The sequence below is a fragment of the Cebus imitator genome, unplaced genomic scaffold (genome assembly GCF_001604975.1).
Source record: "Cebus imitator isolate Cc_AM_T3 unplaced genomic scaffold, Cebus_imitator-1.0 Scaffold18, whole genome shotgun sequence".
NCBI lineage: Eukaryota > Metazoa > Chordata > Mammalia > Primates > Cebidae > Cebus > Cebus imitator.
Genome location: NW_016107333.1, coordinates 9610547 through 9623694, shown reverse-complemented (window position 1 = coordinate 9623694; position 13148 = coordinate 9610547). Strand labels below are relative to the sequence as shown.

Genomic DNA, 13148 nt, shown 5'->3' with positions numbered 1-13148 from the left:
CTGCCAGGAGCTAATATGGCATCCACAGTTACACGTTTCTGTTTTTTCACCTAATCAGCGACCTGACTTTCCCAGACCAGACTGCCGAGCAGGAGCTAAGACTCCTTTTCCCCTCCGCCGACTGCCACTACAGGAACGGTTGAAGCCAGGCGACCACCTTGCAGAGTTAAATTCCGTAATGAGCAGCACCACTTCCGCTGACGTCATCACGGCGACACGTGGATCCAAGATGGCGACGGCGATGGTGAGTGAAGGAGACTCCGGGAGCGGGAGCTGGAGCGGGGCCGTCCGGGGTATCCCAGTCTTCCAGCACCCCATGCCTGGCCCTGAGCCACCTCCGGGACCCCTGATTCAGGCCTGAGGGTTACCTCTGACTGGGCTTGTCTCCCCTGAAATCCATCTCCCCGGCCTTGCACCTGCAGTCAGGCTTGTCAGGGCCCGAGTTTAAGGCGCCGTTTCGGAGGGAGACCTCGGCTGCTGCCTTCGCCAGTTCCCATTCTGGTTTTGGTCTCCGCCCACTGTGAGCCCCATTTTCCAGTTTTCACCTCCCAGCCCTGACCCATCTGAAGAGCATCCCTTATTCTCATTCTTGCTCCTCCCCGTCACTTCCAGACCCTGCTCTCCCCACCTCCCCACCATCCTAACCGGTCCGCAGATGTGACCTCTCCTCTGACCACCCTCCCAGCCCAAACCCTGCCTCAGATCCTTTTCAGAGTCCTGTCTTCACTTACACTCATAGCTGTCCCCATCGCGCACCCCTGTTGACTGCTGCTATCCCAGAGCATGCCTTCATCTATCCCACACCCATCTTTCATCCCTAGACGCTTCCCTACCCATCCTGTCTTCTCAGTCAACTCCCTGCTTCTCTCCTAGGTACCTTTTACCCTATTGGTTCTCAAACTTTACTGTGCATAAGAATCTCGGGGTGTATAGGGGGAGGCGTGTTAAAAATGCAGTTTCCTGAGCAGCCCCACTCCCAAAGATTCTAATTCCATAGGGCTAGGTGATGCCCAAGAATCTGCCCTTTTATAAGCACTCTAGTGATTATGGTGGAGGTGGTCTGTGAACTACGTTTTGAAAAACACTGATAGCCTCACCTCACTGCTCCCCTTCTCATTCACCAACATGGCCACAAAGCTCGTTAGGGATGAAGGCTCATTATGATGAAGCTATATGTTAGGATGAAGTCTATGTGTGGATGAGGGTGGAGGTAAAAGAGCCATGCTTGGAAGTTGGGTCAGAGCTTGCTGGCTCCTGGTGCAGAACCCTGGAAGTAAATCTTTGAAGGACTGGCCCTTCTTCCGAAAGTTTAGTTCAAATTCTGCTTGTCAAGATACCAGAGCTAAAATTGGAGTCACTTAGTCCAGAATGTTTTCCTGGATCTTCCTGTATACTGACTGCTTCCTCAGCAGATAATTTCATCCTGGGAGTGAATGACAAGGAAGACAAAGAGAAAAGGAAATAATTTTACTTTAGCAAAGGAAGATTCTGGCTTAAATAATTCGATGTTGGCTTTCTCCAAACGGGTATATTATCGACTTGTAGTTTTCCCTCCTTCTCTTAGCTGACTGAGAACTTATCTTTTGTTGAATGAGGGATTCCTTATTTAGAACTTCAGAGGGCAGGTAAAAAGATTTTAGGGACTTATCTGGTTTCTGTGGTCTCGGACCAGTCTGAACCACGAATGGGGCAAATCCTAAAAGTAGTATGTTGAAACCTATATGTATGTATATTCCAGTACCACATTCAGAACAAAGATGGTATAAGAACGTAACAGGAAATCACACCCTCTCTTGCTATAAAGAAAACATTGAATAAAGTGGTATTTACAGCAGCACTGTAAATCCCTGCCTTGTTCAGAGATTTTTTTAAGAGATTATAAGCTAGCAATACATATATGTGGCACACATCCATTTAGTCAAGAAATGTTGGAGTACCTGTTTTGTGCCAAGAACTAGGGGTGTAGTTGTGAATTAGAGGGTCAAGGTCCCTACATTTGTGGAGCCTTTCTGGTTTGAGGAGACAGGCAGTGAACAAGCAAGTACGTGAACAAAATAATGTCACTGGTAAATGCTGTGAAGACAGCAAAATGAAGTGATAGTGATTAGGGGTGACTGGTGACTACTATGGATTGAGTGGTCAGAAAGAAGTCTTCTCAGAGGAGGTGACTTGAGTTGAAACGTAATTAACAAGAAGGAACCAGCCAGGCAAAGAATGTTCCAAGCAAAGGAAATGGCAAGTGTAAGGGACCGAGGTGGGAGGGAGCTTGGTGTTTTTGAGGAACACACAGAAGGCTGGAGGGGCTGAAGCATGGTGAGGGTTGGGCTAAGAGAGAATGATACAGAGATAAAACTGGAGGGAAGCAAGAGTACCTGTTTTGAGAAGCATGCCTGGAATCGGGATGGACTGCAGTCTACATTGTGTTGTCCGTGGATTGCATTTTGAATTAGACTGTTGTATTAGACTGCTTCCCCTTCCTGTCCCCTTCAGGACAGTACTTGAAGGGAGCCAGCTTGTTCTCAGTTGGCACAGAGGCTGTGGAAAGGAGTTTGGATTTTTAGTCTGAGCACAGTGGAAAGGACAGTGATTTTGCCCAACACGGTAACTCACACATGTAATTCCAGCACTCTGGGAGACCAAAGTGGGCAGGTCACTTGAGCTCAGGAGTTTGAGACCAGCCTGGGCAAAATGACAAAACCCTATCTTTACAAAAAAATACAAAAAGAAAAAATTAGCTGGGCTTGGTGGTGTCCACCTGTAGTATTAGCTACTTGGGAAGCTAAGGTGGGAGGATCAACTTGAACCTGGGAGATTGATACCAAGGATATAGTGAGACCTGATCACAGTGCTGCACTCCAGCCTTGGCAACAGAGCGAGATGCTGTCTTGAGAAACAACAGGCCGGGAGCAGTGGCTCACACCTGTAATCTCAGCACTGTAGGAGGCCGAAGCAGGCGGATCACTCAAGGCTGGGAGTTCAACACCAGCCTGGCCAAAATGACGAAACCCTGTCTCTACTAAAAATACAAAAAATTAACTGGGTATGATGGCAGGCACCTGTACTCAAAGCTACTCAGGAGGCTGAGGCAGGAGGATCGCTTAAACCCAGGAGGTAGAGGTTGCAGTGAGCTGAGATTATGCCACTGTACTCCAGCCTAGGTGGCAGAGCAAGATTTCGTCTCAAAAAAAAAAACAAGGTTCGGGTTGAGGTGGCTCACGTCTGTGATTACGTCACTTAGAGAGGCTGAGAAGGGAGGATCGCTTGAGACCAGGAGTTTGAGACCAGCCTGGGTGACATAGCAAGAACCCATCTCTAAATATAAGATTTTTTTCAGCCAGGCATGGTGGCTCATGCCTGCAGTCCTAGCACTTTGAGAGGCTAAGCTGGGTGGATCACCTGATGTTAGGAGTTCAAGACCAGCTTGGCCAACATGGTGAAACCCTATCTGTACTTAAAATACAAAAAATTAGCTGAGCGTGGTGGTGGTTGCCTATAATCTTAGGTACTTGGGAGGCTGAGGCAGGAGGATCACTTGAACCCAGGAGGCAGAGGTTNTGTCTCTACTAAAAATATAAAATTAGCTGGGTGTGGTGGCACACATCTGTAATCCTAGCTATTCGGGAGGCTGAGGCACAAGAATCACTGGAACCCGGGAGGCAGAGGGTACAGTGAGCCGAGATCGTGCCACTGCACTCCAGCCTGGGTGACAGAGTGAGACCGTGTCTCAAGAGAAAAACCAAAACAAAACAATAAAAACACCAACAACAAAACCCTGAAAGTACAATGATTTAGTGTTTGTTGTGCCACTTGGGAGTGTTGTACTGAAAACAGTAACTGATTTAAAGTAACTCCGTTACTGAGTATGTAGCATACGCAGTGACCCACAGAGGTCAGTTTTTAAAGGGTGCATATGGAGAAAGTTCACCTCTGGTGCAATAGTGAAAAGATGTGAAAGCAAATTTATTACACGGGTATGTGAGTAAGGGGCAAAGTGGAGTCACAGACTTGAATTTCGTTATGTCAGCACGTCATTACACGGAAGTCAGAATAGTCCCCACACCCTCATACACACCCTCATTTCATAACCATGGAGGGGGGGTGCGGTAGATCTACTTTATAGTGTATGGGTTTCTGAGGTGAGTCATACAGCCAAAGAGGAACTGAACTAGTGGATTCAGGGGCCGTGGGAACAACTGGGCTTTTGGTTTGTCCTTTGTTTTGAAAGTTAGGGTTGTGGGTGCAAGTTTCAAGTGGCATGTGAGCTTTTCCCTTTCTCTCTTTCCTTGGTGGATGGCTCTTCTTCTCCAAGGGTTGGGCTGCCATTTCCCAGTACAATGTTAGTATAGTGGGTGTTTCCTGAACCTGCAGGGCAAGACTTAGAAGACAGCTGGTGTAAACCGAAGTTCTCTTCAATTTTCCTGTCTTCTTCCATCCTTAGATTTAGAGTACTCTGTGAAGTTACAGGATACAAAGTTGATCTAGCTAGGTCTGAATTTAGAGGCGGGCTCATGTCTCACTCTTTATGGAAAACGGTTCTTGGGAATATTATTTCATTGGAACTTGGGAAATGTCCATTGAGTACATTTCTAGATGTCGCAGGAGTCTGGAAACTTCAGTTTGGAGAATAAAACTCTGTACTTCTCTTACATCATTGATTCCTACTGTTTTGGTTTTTATTATAATCTTTTTTATGGCTATAATTCATCTGCCATAAAATTTGCCCTTTTCAAGTATACAGTTGAGTGGGTTTTAGTGTATTCACAGGTTGTGCATACGCTAAATGTGATGGTTGTCACCACTGTGTAATTCGGAACATTTCATCACCCCAAAAGGAGAGCCACTCCCTACTCTTCCCTCCCTGCAGCCCTAGGCAACTACTAATTTACCTTCTGTCCCTATGGATTTGCCTATTCTGGACATTTCGTATAAAGAGAATTCTATAATATGTGATCTTTTGTGTCTGGCTTCTTAGCATAATGTTTTCAAAGTTGTCCATGTTGTATCATGTATCAATAGTATCACATCCCTTTTTATGGCTGAATATTCCCTTGTGTGGATGTACCACAGCTTGTTTATCCATTCATCAGTTGATGGACAATGAGATTGCTTTCATTTAATTCTGCTGTGAACATTCAGGTGTCAGTTTTTGTGTGAACATATGTTTTCAGTTTCCTTCAGTATATAGGAGTGTAATTGCTGTGTCAGTTCACACTGTTTTGAAGCTACTTGGGTTTGATCCAGTATAGAAACAGAGGAATGGAATGAATGACATCAAGTTTCCTTTGTGCTAATGGAGGCAATGTTAGTAGTACCTTGAGCCCCAGTCAAAGGCACAGAAACTGGTTTTGTTGTTTGTTGTTATTACAGTACTTGAGACAGGGTCTCACTCTGCCATCCAGGCTGGAGTGCAGTGGTGTGATCATAGTTCATTGCAGCTTCTACTTCCCGGGCTCAGGTAATCATCCTGCCTTAGCCTTCTGAGTAGCTGGGACTACAGGCAAGCACCACATCCAGCTAATTTTTTTATTATATTTTTCCTAGAGATGGGGTTTTGCTATGTTGCCCAGGCTGGTCTTGAACTCCTGGCCTCAAGCAGTCATCCCGTCTTGACCTCCCAAAGTGCTGGGATTACAGGCATGAATCACCATGCCCAGCCAAAGCTGTTTTTAACAGTGGAATATGGTGCTAATCAAGTTGGATGGTAGAGTCCTGGAACAGAAAGCCAGAGGCCTGAACTCTGCCATCAGTCTTGTATGCAGGAAGGTGCTGTCTCCTCTGGACCCCATGTGCAGGTAGACATCAGCTGATTGAAGAAGGAGCAGTGGAGCAGGAGTCAGCAGCCTGGGCTTAGTCCCAGCACTGCCACTCATGCATTGTGTGGCTTGGGGCAAATTACTTTGGCTTTGTTAGTCTGCCTTCCACCTATGTCATATATGAAATTCAGGTTTGGACTTGATGATTTCTAAATTTCAAGTTGAAATTTTTGTAGTTTAGAATACTTGCATTTAAGGTGAGTTTTGCTAATGTGCCTATAAAATCAGACTTATTTTGTTTTTTCCATGTTGATGGTCCCTGTGATCTCTCCAAGCTGTTGTGTTGGTTGTATCGTCTGTCTCATCGCTCAGGTTTCCCACGTGGCTCATGTTCTGCACGAGCTACTGTGTCCTTGAAGCTGAGGTACTGACATCAGGCCTTGGTTAAATGTGCTTCTCTGAGGGGGTCGCTTTAAAGGAATGCCCTTCATCCCCCTCAGGAAGTACAGAGGAGGTCGGGATCACATTAATATTGCCTCTTGGTTTCTATTTTACAACTTGGACAAACGTCTCCCTTTGATCTTGGCATTAATGAAGCAGGTCACAGAATGTTGGAGAAGGTTAAGTTTTGATCTCTGGGGACTGACAAGAAGGTGGGAAGGACCCAGGATGAGCAGGGCCATCTGGCCACAAATGAATAATAGGAGCCACCTACCACCTCCAAGTCTGCTTTGATCCCTGAACCATTTGCTGACACTGGAGTTTTCCAAATGGGGCACGGATAGGGATACCCAGGACTTCTCAGCTCCATCTCATTCCTCTTCATTGCTTCCTTCTCTCCCTTCCTAACATGGTTTCTCACCTATGCCTGTTGCATTAAACCGACAGAGCTCCCAGGTTTTGAAATCCTGATCTTATGCTTGGTCTGAGAATCTGGGCTAGACTCCCAGCTCTGACACTGATTACTTTTGTGACTTTGGACTGGTTATATGATTTAGGAAAAACTGTTTGCCCTTTTAAGCCTCAATTACCCTATATTAAAATTTTTTATTGTGGTAAAATATACATAACAAAATCTACCACTTTAAGCATTTTCATGTGTGTGGTTCAGTGGCATTAAGGACATTCCCACAGATGGTGCAGCTGTTAGCGCCATTTGTCTCCAGAACTTTTTCATAGTCTCAGTTTTTAAACAAGGATGATACCCTCCTCAAGGGATTGTTGTGATGATTAAATGAAGTATGAGATGAAAGTGTCTAGCACAGAGAGGGCGCTCTGTAGCTTTACTCCAAGGTTTGAAGTCCTCCCGAAGTGAGCTATCTAAGCCTGCTGCTGGGGCTAGCGGAGTTCTTTTATAAATACCCAAGGTGGGGACAGAAGAGTAGTCCATTTCTTCACTTTCTGGCCTCAAGCTTGAAGTCCGGTTGCCTTTTGCTTTTTGAGGGTGGTTATTAGTTTCACCTGGACTTCCGCAACCTGCTGTGCTTTTTTTCCCCACTCCCAAATTCCAGCTTTGAGTTTTCCATATGTCTCTGCTCAACAGCTACGTGTCTATTGGCTCTGAAATAAAGGCTACATTTTCAGTTTCCTGTGGCTAATTCGCTTTTTGTTTTGTTTTGGGTTTTTTCTTTTTTTTTCCTTGCTCTGTGAGTTCCTTGGTTCCATGGCCCTGCTTGTTAAGTAGTCTCTAGCTGTCATTAGTCTTCATTCACATGCGGCTGGATTCTTGTTCAACTTTAACTGATTGGGTAATTGATTTCAGTTAACTGTTGGCAAACTCTGCCCAAAGCCTGGCTGGCTCCCTCTTTTTTTTCTTTCTTTTCTCTTTTCTTTTCTTTTCTTTTCTTTCTTTCTTTCTTTCTTTTTTTTCTTTCTTTCCTTCCTTCCTTCTTTCTTTTCTTTCTTTCTTTCTTCTTTCTTTTTCTTTCTCTCTTTTNTTGCTTAACCTGAGGGAACAGTTATTGACATGGTCTTAAAATGGTGACTGTTGCCAGGTGCAGTGGCTCACACCTATAATTCCAACACTTTGGGATGCTGAGGTGGGCAGGTCACTTGAGGTCAGAAGTTCAAGACCATCCTGGACAAAATGGCGAAACCCCATCTCTACAAAATATACAAAAAAAAATATTGCTGGGTGTGGTGGCAGGCACCTATCATCCCAGCTACTCGGGAGGCTGAGGCAGGAGAATCACTTGAACCCAGGAGGTGGAGGTTGCAGTGAGCTGAGATCCCACCACTGCACTCCAGCCTAGGTAGCAGAGTAAGGCTTTGTCTCAAAAAAAAAAAAAAAATGGTGACTGTCTTTTAGAAAAAGAATGTAGTCTATTAAGAAAAATGCTGCTTTTGCAGTAGGAAAGGCATGGAACAGGAACCAAAAAGGCTGTTCAGATTGGCCAGATGTATTGCTGCTAGTTGATGCTATTTATGGGAAAGGAGATTGCAAGGCAGAGGGCTTCAGAAAAGGTTGACTTCTGGTTACAGAGAAATGTGAGTCAATGAAATAATTTTTAGTTCTCAGGGAAACTTCCTATTTTCTTTGGAAGATGTTAATTGTTCACACCTTTTAAACTGGGTGGGGTGAATTTGGAGTGGTTAGGGGTACTTTTTAGTCCTAGCAGCCCTTCATTAGACAGCTGTTTGGGGCAGATATTTCTGAGTGCCCAACCCTCCCCACCTCCAAGAATACAACAGGGAGGGAAAGACCTTGATTCTTGGTTCTCTTGAGCTTTATAACGTTCCAGGTCACCTGTATCTTTGCCAGTGATGGAGTGTTAGATTACAGCACAAAAGGCTTCTAGATTGCCATCACCTTGTTCCTTTGCGGTCTTGTGACTTGCGAAACAAGTAGCAAAAGCAAAATGATGTTGAATGGGCTGGTTCACATCTCTTAGGACTCCTTGCATGGCAGTGAACATGCAGAAGATGATTACTAAATATTTAATTGACTTTTCAGACTGAACCTCACATGGGAGTTAATGAGGTGATCAATTAAAAAGTAAAAGAAGATTTAAAGGAATTTCCTAAGAAGCACGTTATTTGCTGCTACTTTATGGAAAAGAACTGCAGACCAAATATCTTCTATCAGGATGTCAGGAATATAGAAGATGAGGAAGTCAGAATCATAAAAAGTTGGAACGGTATCCAGGGGTTTTACCAAAGGCCCATGAACCTCTAGTCCTTGATTCTCTGTGTATTGGAATATTTTTTCTGAGAGGAATATCTGTAGCTTTATTAAGTTTCTCAGAGGGATTTGTGACACCCTCTCCAAGATTAAAAATTGCTGATCTGTCTGCTTACCCACAAACCTGGTGCCAGAACCCCCTCTCATAATTCTTACCTTAGATATCCTACTCTGCGCATCTTCAGTGGAACTCATCCAGGTATTTTCAGAGGCAACCCATTTCCTTCGCTTCTTAAAATACAAATGAATAAGATATCTTTATTTTTAACTTTTTAATTTTTTTAGAGACAGGGTCTCACCCTGTCCTCCAGGCTGGAGTGGAGTGGTAGAATCATAGCTCACTCTAACTGCAGCCTCAGACTGGTGGTCTCAAGTGATTCTCCCACTTACAGATGGTAGCTACCACACCCAGCCTAAATGTATTTTTTTTTTAATTTTATTTATTCATTATTTTGAGACAAGGTCTCACTCTGCTGCCCAGGCTGGAGTGAAGTGGCGTGATCTCTGCTCACTGCAGCCTCTGCCTCCCCAACTCAAGTAAACCTCCCACCTCAGCCTCCAGAGTAGCTGGGACTGCAGGCGAGCACCACTGTTCCTCACTAATTTTTTGTATTTTTTCGTAAACACGAGGTTTTGCCATATTGCTCAGGCTGGTGTCAAGCTCTTGGGCTCAAGTAATCCACCTGCCCCGGCCTCACAGGATGCTGGGATTATAGTCGTGAGCTACTGCGCCTGTAAATGTATTTATTTTGAATAAGGGGGATCCATGTACATAGAAAAAAGTATTAAAAAGTCATAAAAGCATCAAAACATTAACGTTGTATGCCATAAATATATTCAGTTTTTATTTGTCAATCTTTAAAAAGCTATAAAATGGACCAGGCACAGTGGCTCGTACTTGTGATCCCAGCACTTTGGGAAACTGTATTGCTATAAAGGAGTACTTGAGGCTGGGTAATTTATAAAGAAAAAAGATTTGGCCGGGTGTGGTGGCTCATGCTTGAAATCCCAGCACTTTGGGAAGCTGAGGCGGGTGGATTACTTGAGCCCAGGGGTTCAAGACCAGCCTGAGCAACATCGTGAAACTTGGTCTCTACTAAAAGTACAAAAATTTGCTGGGCCTGGTGGTACACACCTGCAGTCACAGCTTTTTGGGAGGCTGAGGTGGGAAGGTCACTTGAGCCTGGGAAGTTGAGATTGCAGTGAGCATCACTGCACTTCAACCTGGGTGAGACCCTGTCTCAAAAAAAAAAAAAAAAAAAAAAAGACCCTGTCTCAAGTAAAAAGAGGTTTATTTGGTTCAGGCTCGTCAGGCTGTGCACAAAGCATAGTGCTGGCCTCTGCTTCTGGTGGCAGAAGGGAGCTAGCATGTCACACGGCAGTGGAGGGCCAATGGAGAATATGAGCACATGTGAATGTTCGCCAGCCTCTTTTAGACAATCAGATCTCATGTGAACTCAGTGAGAACTCACTAAATACTGAGAGGGCAGTACCAAGCCATTCATGAGGGATCCACCCCTGTGACCCAGATACCTCCCACCGGGCCCTACCGTCAACATTAGGGATCATGTTACAACATGAGATTTGGAAGGGACAAACATCCAAACTATATCAGTGACTACCATTTTATATCCCTGCCAACAATATATGAGGGTTTCCGTTTTCTCCACGTTCTGGTCCACACTTGTCTGTGTTTTTGAGTTTAGCCATTCTAATGGGTATGTGGTGGTACCCCACTGTGGTTTTGGTTTACATTTCCTTATTGACAAATGATATTAAATATCTCATATGCTTATTAGCCATTCATATATCTTCTTTGGTGAATGTCTATACAAATCTCTTGTCCATTTTTTAATTAGATTGTCATTTTCTTGTTAAGTTTTAAGTGTTCTTTGTATAGTCTGGATACAAATTCCTTATCAGATATGTGATTTGCAAAGAATTTTCCCCTAGTCTCTGGCCCATCTTTTCATTTTCTTAGTGGTATCTTTGGAAGTGTAAAAGATTTTTAATTTTTATGAAATATTTTTTTTTTAATGGATTCTGGTTTTGGTGTTATATCTAAGACATCTTTGCATAACCCAAGATCACAATGATTTCTTATTTTTCCGTCTAGAGGTTTTTTAGTTTTAGCTTGTTTAGTTCTGTGATCCATTTTGACTTAATTTTTGGGTGTATGTTCTGAGGTTCCATGTGCATATGGCTACCCAATTGTCCAAGCATTATTTTTTGAAAAGACTTATTGTTTTTCTATTGAATTTGCTTTGGCAGCGTTGTTGAAAATCAATTTACAGCTAGGCATGATGGCTCACGTCTGTAATCCCAGCACTTTGGGAGGCCAAAGTGGGCGGATCACCTGAAGTTGGGAGTTCGAGACCAGCCTGACCAACATGGAGAAACCCCATCTCTACTAAAAATACAAAATTATTAACCAGGCGTGGTAGCCCATGACTATAATCCCAGCTACTTGGGAAGGTGAGGTGGGAGAATTGCTTGAATCTGGGAGGCAGAGGTTGCCATGAGCTTAGATCGCACCATTGCACTTCAGCCTGGGCAGTAAGAGTGAAACTCCATCTCAAAAAGAAAAAAGAAAGAAAGAAAATCAATTTACTATAAATGTGAAGATTTATTTCCAGACTTTTAATTCTGTTCCACTGAGCTATATGCATATTCTTACCACACTGTCTTGATATTGTAGCTTTATAATAAGTTTAGAAATTATGAGTGTAAGTCCTCCAGTTATGTTTTTAAGGCTGTTTTAGATGTTCTGGGTCCTTTGTATTTTTATATAAATTTTAGGATCAGCTTGTCAGTTTCTACAGAAAACCTGCTGGAATTTTGGTAAGGATTGCATTGAATCTATAGATCAATCTGGTGAGAATTGACATCCTGACAATACTGAGTCTTCCAGGAAATCTGTGAACATGGAATATCTCCCTAATTATCCTCTTTCATTTCTCTTAGCAATTTCAGAATTTTCAATATGCAAGTCCTTTTAAAATATGTATTCCTAAATATTTTATTCTTTTTGATACTAAATGGAGCTTTGTTTTTAGTTTTATTTTTGGATTATTGTTGCTAGTATGTAGAAATACAATTAATTTTTATATATTGATCTTGTAGTCTGACCTTGCTCAACCTGTTTATTAGATCTAGTGGTTGTTTTATGTAGTCCTTCTGATTTTCTAGATACAAGATCATGTGATCTGCAATTAAAAGCACTTTGTGCTTATTTCTTTTAATTTTTTTTCCCCTATGCTTCTTCAGGGAGGCCCTTAATTATTAATACATTTGTTTTAGTGCACTGGCTTATATATAGTGTTGAATGGAAATGGCAAGAGTAGGCATCCTTGCCTTGTTCCTGATCTTAGGGGAAATAATTCAGCTTTTCACTACTGAGTGTGATGTTGGCTGTGGATTTTCATAGCTGCCCTTTATCTGATTGAGGAAGTTCCTTTCTAGTCCCAATTTGTTGAGAGTTTTAATGATGAATATGTTGGATTTTGTCAAGGGCTTTTTCTGCATCTATTATAACGATCATATGGTTTTTGTCCTTTATTCTATTTATCTGGTATATTACATTAATTGATTTTCAAATATTAAGCCAACCTGAGATAAACACCGCTTGGTCATGATATATAAACCTAGATTCAATTTTCTAACATTTTGTTAACAATTTTTTCATCTGTTCATCATCGTCATGAACACACAGGATAGTTGTCTGTAGTTTTCTTTTCTTGTGATATCTTTGCCTGGCTTTGGTACATGGTTCTTTAAAATTTATTTAGACTCTTCAGGGACCGGGAGAAGCCTGGAGAAAAAAAATAATAGAAAAAAAAATTTCTTTAGACAAGTGAGACAAGGCTATACACAAACTACTATACTACACTTGACTAATTTTTAAATATTTCGTAGACAGGGTCTCACTATTTTGTCCAGGCTGTTCTGAAACTTCTGTCTGTCCTCAAGCAATTCTCCTAGCAAAGTGCCGGGATTGCAGGTGTGAGCCACCATGCCTGGCCTGGATAGCTCTCTATTTTAATATGTAGTAGAACAAGTCTGCCTTCATTATGCCCCTTTTCAAAATCATCCCAAAGTAAAGGACAAATACCAGATTGACTACAATGGTTTGTTAAAAGAAAGGCATTGAATTAGGGGAGAGACTCCTGGATTATATGACTCCTGAAGTTCTTTTTAAAACTTTTTTTTCTTTT

General features: G+C 42.8%; 1 protein-coding gene across 5 annotated transcripts in view; it reads left to right on the top strand.

Moving 5' to 3' along the window:
* TM9SF4 (transmembrane 9 superfamily member 4) overlaps positions 1 to 13148 on the top strand; it is a 57222-nt gene continuing 44074 nt past the window's right edge. Inside the window, exon 1 of one of the 5 annotated variants that reach the window (XM_017514617.1) lies at positions 1 to 244. In XM_017514617.1, coding sequence (XP_017370106.1) covers positions 179 to 244 — 66 coding nt within the window. In that variant the 5' untranslated portion in view covers positions 1 to 178. Of the gene's footprint in view, positions 521 to 6126; positions 6178 to 13148 lie in introns of those variants that run through there. The other 4 variants (XM_017514635.2, XM_017514640.2, XM_017514645.2 and 1 more) reach the window with 4 other exon arrangements.